The sequence below is a fragment of the Myxocyprinus asiaticus genome, chromosome 14, assembly GCF_019703515.2.
Source record: "Myxocyprinus asiaticus isolate MX2 ecotype Aquarium Trade chromosome 14, UBuf_Myxa_2, whole genome shotgun sequence".
NCBI lineage: Eukaryota > Metazoa > Chordata > Actinopteri > Cypriniformes > Catostomidae > Myxocyprinus > Myxocyprinus asiaticus.
The window spans coordinates 2833581-2846080 of NC_059357.1; the positions used below are offsets into that span (position 1 = coordinate 2833581).

Below are 12500 nucleotides of genomic sequence, written 5' to 3' on the forward strand. Positions count from 1 at the left end.
TGAGAAAGACATAATAATACCATGGATACATATTATGAATGATTACCATGGTACCATGTAACCAGGTTAAAAGCATAACATTGCCATGGTAAATATCTAAAAACATGATATAACTATGCTACAGTATGTACAAAACAATGTGGTACTTTTTGTGTAAAAGACATTTTGTCTCAGAAATTAAGAAATAAAAGCCTTGTTTTACAGCTCACAGCACGCTCTAGAGATTACAGATGGACTTAATATTTATCGTGTGAAGGTTCACTTCAATGACAAAAGAAAAGCGTCATTTGTCCCTGTTCAGTGTCACAAGTGAAGGTAAAAGAGAAAATTCAAACAGTTATCGCAACACTCACCATTCTAAGTCCCGCCCTCCAAAAGAGATCGTCCCCCGACGATTGGCTGAATCCTTCGAACGGCCCACGCCGGCAGCGCCCTCATTGGTCGAAAGCCCCGTCAATCAAGCACGCCGGAAGAAAATGTATAAAATGTACAACTCTGGCTGTCGAAAGTCAGAAAGAAAGAGGGACTGGACCGATGGAGGACTGATGTGATAAAATAATTTGATATCTGGATCAATTAGTGCTGATTTGATTAGATATGGAGTCACGGACGCGTTTAAATGGGTGTTTTGTTTCGCGGAGTGATTGATGTTTGTTAATTGGGATTTTTTCGAAGGCCTTGGACATCTGATTCATTCACATCATCAGACATCAAATATTTATTCAAATATCTTGGATCTTTTTAAATATCTTAAATCTCGGAGATGAAACGGGTGAATAGTTTCCAGAGGTGAGGTGGTGATTTAGCTGTCCAGATAATGAGTCTGACTACATGCTCCTTTTTTATTATTATTACACTGCATGGTCTGATCTCTGTTTTCTGGCTTGTTTTGTCTTCATTATTAATGTATTGAGTCCATTTACTCTGAGATTAGATCGTGTAAAGGCTGCATCATTTCATTGGCTGTCAGCTGCATTCAGAGATCAGACCATGTACTCGGATACAAGCTCATCCTGTAGTCTGATCACGCTTTTATTTTAGTCTGATCAAACCAAATATCGGTCTTCATTTACCTATTTCCAGATCAGATCACGTATAGATCACAGATCATGCATTTTTATTGACCATATTCTCTATTCAGAGATCAGACCATGCATCTTTATTAACTTTATTCTAGTTGCGAGATCGGACCATGCGTTTATTAACTTTATTCTAGTTGCGAGATCGGACCATGCGTTTATTAACTTTATTCTAGTTGCGAGATCGGACCATGCGTTTATTAACTTTATTCTAGTTGCGAGATCGGACCATGCGTTTATTAACTTTATTCTAGTTGCGAGATCGGACCATGCGTTTATTAACTTTATTCTAGTTGCGAGATCGGACCATGCGTTTATTAACTTTATTCTAATTGCGAGATCGGACCATGCGTTTATTAACTTTATTCTAGTTGCGAGATCGGACCATGCGTTTATTAACTTTATTCTAGTTGCGAGATCGGACCATGCGTTTATTAACTTTATTCTAGTTGCGAGATCGGACCATGCGTTTATTAACTTTATTCTAATTGCGAGATCGGACCATGCGTTTATTAACTTTATTCTAGTTGCGAGATCGGACCATGCATTTATTAACTTTATTGTAATTGCGAGATCGGACCATGCATTTATTAACTTTATTCTAGTTGCGAGATCGGACCATGCGTTTATTAACTTTATTCTAGTTGCGAGATCGGACCATGCATTTATTAACTTTATTGTAATTGCGAGATCGGACCATGCATTTATTAACTTTATTCTAGTTGCGAGATCAGACCATGCGTTTATTAACTTTATTCTAGTTGTGAGATTATGCACTAAAAAGCTCATCCTGTAGTCTGATTGTGCTTTTATTACAGTGCATGTTCTGATCACTTTAAAATAGCTTGTTAAATCTTTATTCTTTCTTGATCGAGTCTTCTCTTGATGCAGAGATCAGATTGTGTATTAAGATGAAAGCCCATTTTGTGGTCTGATCACAGTTTATTTTGGTGCATATTGTCTGATCAAACCAAATAGGGGTCTTCATTCTCTATTTAGAGATCAGACCATGCATCTTTATTAACTTTATTCTAGTTGCGAGATCAGACCATGCTTTTGTTTTAGTCTGATCTTACCAAATATGGGTCTTCATTAGGGGTGTAATTTAAAATTTCTCACTGTTTGGTTCGTATCACAGTTTTAGGGTCACGGTTTCAGTACGGTTCGGTATTTGTTTAGAAAAAAATGTACTGCCAAATCCAAAGTAAAAATATTCTATTTGGTAACAGACACTTCAAGAGATTTGCCCTCACTACAAATCACCATTATTTTACTACAGTTACCATAGTTTAAACATTGTATTTGTAGTAAAATCATAGTAACCACAAAATAAACATGGTTACTGTCATGGTTACAATACTATAGTAAAATCAAGGGTACTATATGGAAACTACAGTATTACTGTTGTAAAGCCATGGTTAATTCTATCAAAACCATGATTTCTACTAAGAAAACCATGGTGACAACTGTCCTTGTTATTACACTCATGGCTACTACAATATTACTATAGTAAAACCATGGTTAATTTTCATTAGTGTCCTTAACTAAATATTTTTTTTCCCTCTAATCACTAACTCAACATTTAACTTAATACCTGCATTTATGCTACATGCATCAACATAAAGTGCATTCCATGCTCAACTCAGTGTATATTCAACATTCAGAAGTTGTTCATTGCTATTAAAATGAATATGAGAATGGATGTTGTAACGCAACACAAGTATTTTAATCATACGTGGAAATCCCACCTCTTCATCAACGGAGTAAGGGCAACATAACTTTGGCAATGAACACCCCAAGCGCTTTCGTTCTTGTTTCATGTCTGTCTGAACTAGCACAGAGTGCCTGCTTAAAGATGGAAGGGAGTGTGTCTGAGTGCAGTTTTGGGCTCACCGCGCCCTATATATCCTCGGGTGATGTCGGCGTAAATAATCAAACATTGATGCATTACCAGTATACGGCACTTGCGTCGAGCAATGTCTGCAAACAGTGCCTGTTTTGTAAATGTTTTTTGACCATCGCTGTTGTGATTGACTACAAAAAGAAAAAGTTCCCAGACAGGAGACTTGAATGACGCAGGGGCTTCTCTCTTGCGGCTTGTTTTCTCCGCTTGCCATTTTGCCAACTAACGTGTGCGAACTGTGATGTCATCAACTGATCATGCTTTTATTACAGTGCATGGTCTGATCGCTTTATAATGGCTTGTATCTTTTAATATATTCGTGATGCATAGATCAGATTGTGTATTAAGATGAAAGCCCATTTTGTGTTCTGATCACAGTTTATTTCAGTGCATATAGTCTGATCAAACCAAATAGAGGTCTTTGTTGGTCTATTCAGAGAACAGATCATGTATAGCAGAGACATGATGCATAGACTAAATACTGACTCGGTTTAAAGATCAGACCATGCACTCAGATACAGGCTCATGCATGGTCTGATATCTCCTCTCCAAACATCAGCAGTGTCATAAGGAGAACTGACTTTATCTGCATGGGTGTATGGAGGAGAGAAAGCAGAACTATACTAGGAGTTTGAGACAAACCGATAACAAAACACATCTACATAAGTCACCCTGCAGAGAAACCACAAGATAATGGGCTTGTTTCCACTAGCTAGTGTCAAATCAAACGTGAAATAACATCCGGCCAGAAAGGCAAAAACAACTTTCGATTGGAATAAGTTACAGGGTGTTTTCTGTGCATGCTCATTCATATCTGTTAATTAGATCACAGTTTACCAAGTTTTGTTTTAGACCGATACAGAAGATAAAATGACTGGTTCTCTTTACAAACGTCTTGAATTTGATTGGATATTTATAAGTGTTACTTGCTGATATACACAACCAGATAAAAGTTTTCACACTGAATGCATGTTTTAAATATGAATGTGATGTTTGTTGTGTTTCAGGTTTATGAACAGCCGGGCGGCTGCAAACTGCCGTTATCAGCCCACGTGTTATGAACACGCAGCAAACTGCTACACCCATGCGGTAAGAGAGTATTCATGTGCCTTCATGCATGCCTTTAATGTTGTAGAACTAAATAGTTGCACCTAAAAACTGTTATATGACACTCCCACAGTATTTCTCAATAATTTTCCACTGAACCTGAAATATTCCTTTAAACAGGCTGTTTTTGCTACTGTACCTTTAAGACGGCAAATCAGATCCTGTCACTTTAAATCTACCTCCATTTCTCTGTGTAGTTCTTGATAGTGCCAGCGTTTGTGGGCGTGGCGCTGTTACACCGGCTGTCAGATGACCGCTGGGAGCGAATCACGGCATGGGTGTACGGCATGGGTCTGATCGCGTTGTTCCTCTTCTCCACGGTCTTTCACATCATTTCATGGAAGAAGGGCCACATGAGGTCCGTTTGCCTTCAAATGCCGTCACATGGGCCAGTAAACATTGAGATGACAGTCACAACGAAGTCATACAGCACCATTAACATTGTGTCGTGTTCAGAGTATTTTAACAGAGGGAATAGTCTTCCATACAATGGGAATGTCAAAAGGAATGCCATTGAAGTAGTCCATATTCCTCACACTTTATTCTGTAAAGATATGTGTGAGGAACAAAGTGAAATTTAAGTCGTTATTTACATGTAAGCATATCAAATTACTGCAGACACTGCAATGAACTGGCACCATATGTAATGTATATCATACTCCAGTTTCAAACAACACTGCAAACCGTCACTTCTTCATTTGTATTCTTTTAAACATATTATTTCTTGTGTGTTGTGTTTGAAGGTCTATGGAGCACTGCTTCCACATGTGTGACAGAGTCGTCATATACTTCTTTATTGCTGCCTCATATACACCATGGTACAGTTTCTTTGTCTTTTTAATCTTTATTGTTATTACCATGAACTACATAGATCTAACAATATGCCAAATTATTAACATGACATATTATATTGTGAATTTTGTAATGCATAAACAACGGCAGAAGTGTGATTTAGCAGCCTGACATGTGACAAACTCTGGGACAAATTTTGTATTCGAGGGCAAGCGAGTTTAAAAGATACTCGCACAAGAAAAGTGCATTTTTGAACTTGTGGTGGCGCTATAGAGTTTGTCCTAAATACCCCAAATTTGGTGTAGGGGCTTTTCATACACATCCCTATCAGTGTGCCAAATTTCAGCATTGTCCTACGAACGGTTCAATGGGCTGCCTTCGACAACTTTTGGGGAGGAAGAAGAATTATAATAATAATAAGAAGAAGAAAACTAACGTATACAATAGGTATATTAGAGTTTAATTGGACACATGACCTTTGACATCAACAACAAAAGAGATGGGAAAGTGTTTTCTCTCCCCTTTTAGAAGTTGGTAAATCTATTAATGTTGCGAGCCAAATTACACACGATTATATGGCCAGTTCCAATTTATTTAGGGCTGACGATTTAACGCGTTAATTCAGTGCGATTAATTATACAATATATAAAAATAAAAATAAAAAACAATGTGTAAAAAAAAAATAAACGCAATTGATCATGTCGCCGGACCGTAATAATGAACATTCCTACCATCAGAGCAATTCAAGCTTGAAGTACCACCTGTTTTCAGCAGGGGGCGATAAGCGAAACTCCAGTTGTAAAGGCAACACACCGCACACAGGCTTGCTCGACGCTAGCAACAGCACAAGATGAGAATGCGTTCTTTCGTTTAAACACACCTGGATGGAGCGCAGGGATATCGAGACTTGTTTTTCTAAGTTTGAAACTACGTTTAATGTGACACAGCGAGCTAAAAATGCTGTGTTTATGATGTGACGCAACTGAAGTGAAGCTCGTATAGAAGCTCCAAAATTGCGCGTCCTTATAAATTCCCTTATAAATCTACCTTGAACAGATTTACGAATTCAATTGCGACTGTCGGCCAATGATTGTCTGATGTTCAGTAATATGGAAATAAACAATATATTGGATTCTAAAGTTAAATTTTTTTTATTGTCTTAACAATCTGCCACAATAATGTAATGCATTTTAATTATCTGAAGTGTTATGTTATATATTATATTTATAATTATTTAAATAAAACTATTTCTAATTATTTAATCATTATATATTGAATTATTGTTGTTTGGAGGGCTTCCTTAGCAAATATTTTTATATGCGATTAATTCGATTTATTAATCGCACGCCATGTAATTAATAGGAGTAGGTAAAAAGATTTTAATTTAAACGATCTCTATATCGATTCTTTGATTCTATCGATTCTCTTCCCAAGATCGATCTTTTACTCTATGTGCAACCCTCCAATACAATGACAGGAAATCACTCAAATTTTGCGCTATATGACTAAAATGTATATACTTGGCAACTGGCTGGTAAATGTTTCGATTTCACTTGCCAGTGATTGTGTAGTATAGTGGTGAAGTATTCAGCAGCGAGATCCTTTCACCGCATGTTGAGAGTAAAAGTTGTTCCGCGTGTCCAAAGAAGAGATCCACGCAACCGATTTATCATTAAATAATGTCTCTTTTAATACCCTTTCTGTTCTCTACATTCAGTCGTTGATCAAAAACAACAAAAATAAACATTTATTTCCAATCACGCGTAGAACAGATGAGATAAAGACGTCTCTCTCGTTAACATGCGCTCATTTACAGAAACGCCGTCTTTCTTAAAGAGACAGTACAGGTTTTTAGCACGTGCTCAACAGATCAATGTAAATAGTACAAATTATGCAATTAAACGATAAACATGTAACAAAGAAATCCGTATCAATACCCAGCCTTAGTGATTAATAAAAAAAAATTAAAAAAATGTAGTCAGTTGACATCCCTAATTTTTTTTATTTGCATTTAGAAAATAGTGCGTTTCTCCTGCTGTCTGCGATAACAGAGCAAACCTAACGAATGATCTACACTAATTATTTACTCATTTTAATTTCATAACAAAATTCATTAAAGAGTTATATGTAATCAAATAAAAAAAAAAATAATAAAAAAAAGTATTTTAAGGTTTATTAATTTCATTTGATTAAACATTGCACAATTAAAATTGATGGCTAATTTTCAAGAATAGGCTAAAATATTTTTTTGAGTGTAACTAATTGCACCTTACCACTAAACACCTTTAGTCTGAATCACTCCACATATTTCCATTTTTACAGTAGCTCCTTTGGCACACAAGGCCACATATCTCTCATATATGTCATTTATTCCAGTCACGTAATCGTCCATTTAAAGCAAGTGAACTCATTGTGTAAAAATGCATTTATGCGTATCGTTTTAGCTCATTAATATACAACTTAGTGATGCTGCGATCTGACAACAGCTCATCATGAGACAATTTTGACAAACCAGTTTTGAAATGCAGTGTCTTTATGATGATCGTGTGGCTGAGTTCACTTTCCTGTCCGCTCATGAATAATTCAGTGTGCTTGAGCTCTCTGATGAAGCAGAGTGAAGTGATATCTAACACGTGTGCACAACAGCTTTAATTAACAACAGCTGTGAGTGTCCTCAGCTTGTCACATGATGAGTAAACTTTCTAAAACATGTAAAGCACTTAGCAACATCTTTACTTTTAATTTAGAGTTTTTAGTAGCATTTCTGATAATTGAAAACGATAAAACGGAGAGTTCCAGCTCTGAAATCTGAGCCACATTAATGGGGCTTTTCCACTGCGCGGTACAGCTCGACTCGACTCTGCTCGCTTTTTGGGGGGTTTTCCACTGTGGATAGTTACTGGTATCTGGTACTTTTTTTAGTACCACCTCGGTCGAGGTTCCAAGCGAGCCGAGCCGATACTAATTGTGACATCAAAACCCTGCAGATCACTGATTGGTCGGAGAGAATCGTCACTACCAGCGTCACTGGATTTGCGACATGGGACATCAACCTGCTAATTTTAAAGCTAGCAACAGCAATAACAATATAATTTGTTCACGCGACTTTCGAATTGTAAAAAGAAATGGCTGTACGCAAAACCACGCCGTGGTCAATAAACGAGGTGCAGACGTTCCTCTCGTTAGCGACGAATGAAACGACATGAAACGAAAAAGTCTTTCAGGAAGCGTTTCAGCTGTTGGCCGTACACGGCTACCACCGGAGCTACCAACAGTGTAGGGAAAAGTTAAAAAAAACTTAAAAGTGACTACAGAACCATCAAGGACCACAACAGCCGGAGTGGTTCAAACAGAAGAAAGTGGAAGTGGTTCGACCAAATGGAAATGGTTCGTTTTTGTTACGTTAACTCTCTATATTCAGCTTGAAAGCTTCACTTTATTTAGTTGACCAGCTACTGGAAAGCTTGCTTCTAAAACAAGTAAAATCACCATGCAACAACTGCTTTATGCAGCACAATGAGCTAGTAGCTAACAGCTAGCGGTCGTGTTATTGTTTATGGTCAGTAATGTTTGTGTCGCGTTTAAGATGATGTCATGGCAGTAGAGACGGCGCAACTATGACGATCAGCCTATAATCCCACCCATGTTGAAAAGCAAGCTCAGAAAAGTAAAGCGAGTAGAGTCAAGTCGAACCGTAACGTGCCATAAGAAACGTTGTAATAGCCGACATACGCATAACTGTAGGATTAAATTGATGCGTGGTCACGGGTTAGTTAGGCTAATGCGCGATATAACTTGCAGAAGAATTGTTTATTGTGATTACTAAAAAGGAATGTCGTTATTTATTGGACATGTCATTTTATTTGTTTTTATATTGGTTTTTTATTTAGTTTTATTTATCTGTGTGTTTCTGCAGGTTGACTCTACGCGAGCTCGGGCCGTTCGCTGCTCACATGCGCTGGTTTGTTTGGCTGATGGCGGCAGCGGGAACGATCTACGTGTTTAACTACCACGAAAAGTGTGTGCAAAAAATGCATACACAAAAACAAACATTACATTTGGATTATTTTAGCAGTGGTTCGCACCTTTTAAAAGACATGTTCTTGAATTATCTCATTTTTCAAAATGGGTACAGACCCCTAATTTCAGATTTTGCTTCTTTAAATGTGATTGCTGGTTATATATATATTTTTATTAGCATTTTAACCTTAGGGCAAGAATCTTGATTAAAGTATATGCTATATTGTGTTAAACAACTTTTTGACAAAAGGGTCGAGTTACCAACATGTTTTAAAATAAAAAGTTGTTTTCTTTGGAGTCCATGTCAATTTGTGCATTTAATAGGAATATTTCAACATTTTAAACCGGTAACAGTACAAATATTTATTTCGTAGTGTGTATTTTTCAGATAGTTTCTTTTTTTTTTATAAAAGGAAATTAGGCATTTTTAGTCTGTAGTATGGAAGCCCTGAACTGCACTGTGAAAATAATATTTGAATTATTTTTTTTAGTTGTCTGTATTTTTTTTATTTTTCTCAAAAAAAAAAACAAAAAAAAAATCCTCTCAAAAAAAGCTTTTTTTTTTTTTTTTTCCTGAAGAGGCAACATATGAGAATTTATTTATTTTGCTTGCAAGCTAACAACTAGCATGCGGTAACAACAAACTTCGAGGCGTCGAAACGGGCAAAGACATCTATCTAGCGCATGTTAACATGGGCCAACAATTTAAAAAAGCACATTATCAGTAGCAGCATCCATAGTCCCGGTGGGGAATGCCATCAAACAACTAAAAATAACTCCCGTTGTTACGCTTGACAAGGAATGCCATTTGAAACGTGTAACCTGAAGTATATTCATTTAATTGTGGGATTTCATGTATTAGTAGACTTTTTTTTTTTTTTTTTTTTTTTTCTCATGCATTGCCTCTTTGGGAGAAAAAAAAAAGTTTTATGAAAGGGGAAAAAAAAAAAAAAATAAAAAATATATTATATAAATAAAAAAATATATATATATATAAATAAATTATATATACACAAATAAAATAAATATATATATATATATATATATATATATAAATTATATATACACAAATAAAATAAATATAAATATATATATATATATATATATATATTTTATTTGTGTATATATAATTTATTTATATATATATATATATATATATATTTATTTTATTTGTGTATATATAATTTATTTATATATATATATATATATATATATATATATATTTATTTTATTTGTGTATATATAATTTATTTATATATATATATATATTTATTTATTTATTTTTTTGTCTTTGATAGACACCTAAAAAAAAATTAAAAAATTTTTTTCCCTCCGTGCGATTCAGGGCTTCCACACTGTAGAACCTCAATTTAAAAGAAATGACTTTTAATTGATCATATATAAGTCTGTGTTTTCTGTGCTTGTACAGGTATAAGTTAGTGGAGTTGGCATTTTATCTGACCATGGGTTTTTTTCCCGCACTGGTGGTGACATCAATGGTGAGTCTCTTCCTGCTGAGCTAATCTAGTCTTAATTAGCACACCTTTAATTAACCTCACCATTTAAAGAACTTGTTGAACGAATTACTACTGGAGACATATAAGAGATTGTTTTATGATATTATTTACCAGCAGGGCTGATGTATTGAATATTTGCGATTAGGGGTGGGTAAAAATATCAATTTCCCAATGCATCTTCATTTGAACAATCTCGATATCGATTCTTGAATCCCAAGATCGATCTTTTACTCTGTGCAACCCTTCACTACAATGAGAGGAAATCACTTGCATTTCCAACTAGAGGTAGACCGATATATCGGTTTTACCAATTAATCGGTGCCGATAGTCGCTTTTCAGAACTATCGATTATCTGCAAATATCTGTCGATAGTTGCCGATAGTTTTTTCATCTTTTAGTCATTTCAAAATAAGAGTCCTCAGTGTGTTTCGGGCTTGTTTATACATAAAAGTCCCATGTTATGTATCAATACTTAATTGTTTCTAGTTATTATTAGGATTTTGGTTGAAAACTGCATTGTAGATTTTATTTATTTTGGACTCTGTCTTTGCACGCCACAGTAAAGAAAGAATTGAGAATTATTTTTATTTTTTTTACATTCTATATAAACGTAAAGATAATGAATTGCGTAGTATAGTGGTGGAATATTCAGCATCGAGATCGTTTCACTGCGTGTTGAGAGTAAATGTCGTTCCGTGTTTGTCCAAAGACGAGATCCACGCAACCAATTAATGAATGAGTAATGCCTCTTAATACTCTTTCATCAAAAAATAAACATTTATTTGTAATCATTAATAGCACAGATGAGATAAAGGCATTCGAGTCTCTCTCGTTAACCTGCGCTAATTTGAAGACGCTCTTTACAGAAATGCCGGTTTTCTTAAAGAGACAGTACCGGTTTTTAGCACGTTCAACCAATCAATGTAAATACCTGTACATTTTGCAGTTAAACAATAAACATACAGAATATAAGATATGCAATATAATATCATATTTATTGACTGAATACTTGGATTTGTTTCTTTTTAAAAGCTAAAATGTGACCAAAATGATGAAAAACGAAAAAAATATAATTAGTCAAACCAATATTTTCGTACTGTACCTAGTTAGAAGGTCTCTTGTATAATTAACATCATTAGCTGGGAGAGAATTTCTTTCATTTGAAAGCAAAGAGGACATTATAACTCGATATGGAATCGAAAAAATCGAAATCGAGAGCTTGTGAATCGGAATTGAATCGGGAAACCTGTATCAATACCCAGCCCTATTTACGATATAGTCACGTTGATCAAGAAGTATCGTAAATATCACAATGATTTTTATGCACTTTTTTTTTATTTAGCAATTACGTTTCCTAAAGACTGTATCATTATGTTTTATTGACTGAACTCTAATAAACTCTGGTTTAAACTTCAGTAGAAAAAAAACAGCATTATTGCAGGTATTCGATTCCTATTTAAACTGTCTCAATGAATCGATCACTCAAAAATGCACTGGAGTTTTTTATGCTTTAAAGGAATATTCCGGGTTCAATACAAGTTAAGCTCAATCGACAGCATTTGTGGCATACTTGTCCCTCCTTTAAAAAAATACAAGCAATATAATAGGTTACATTTAAGGCATTTCCAGTGGAAGTGTATCGGTAATAGTGAACCTGTAATATTCATTTGAAATGTTTATGTAGTTTTTTTTCTCTCTCTCTCTCTGTATCGTTTACATTTTCTGAATCTATTTGGCAACAATGGTTGAAATGGATTGAAATGGCCATTTTAGAGCAAATACATACAGTCTATATTGTGGAAAGACTGAAAACTATTGAGGTTTTCAGCCCTGATTAATAGCTTGGAAGTTATTCGGGATTCTTAAAAGTTTCGTCAACATAATGTTTCAGTGTAAAAGTGGCATAAAGGTGACATGAATTTCCCCACTGTGTCTCTTCTGGGTGTTTTGGTGTTTTTCCTGCTGAAGTCAATAAGATCATCGTCACCTATGACACAGTTCTGAACAAAACCTCCGGTGGCACATGATCACCGTCTTTGTGAGATCTGTCAGTTGTTGATATGCAAACAGAGAGTTGAGTGT

General features: G+C 35.3%; 1 protein-coding gene across 1 annotated transcript in view; it reads left to right on the forward strand.

Annotated features, from left to right (window-relative positions):
* The first annotated feature begins 477 nt into the window (after positions 1-477).
* The window catches only part of LOC127452010 (monocyte to macrophage differentiation factor-like), a 13179-nt gene continuing 1156 nt past the window's right edge, over positions 478-12500 (forward strand). Inside the window, exons 1-6 of the mRNA XM_051717133.1 lie at positions 478-789; positions 3990-4071; positions 4287-4447; positions 4833-4907; positions 8798-8899; positions 10331-10400. Coding sequence (XP_051573093.1) covers positions 764-789; positions 3990-4071; positions 4287-4447; positions 4833-4907; positions 8798-8899; positions 10331-10400 — 516 coding nt within the window. The 5' untranslated portion in view covers positions 478-763. The remainder of the gene's footprint in view (positions 790-3989; positions 4072-4286; positions 4448-4832; positions 4908-8797; positions 8900-10330; positions 10401-12500) is intronic.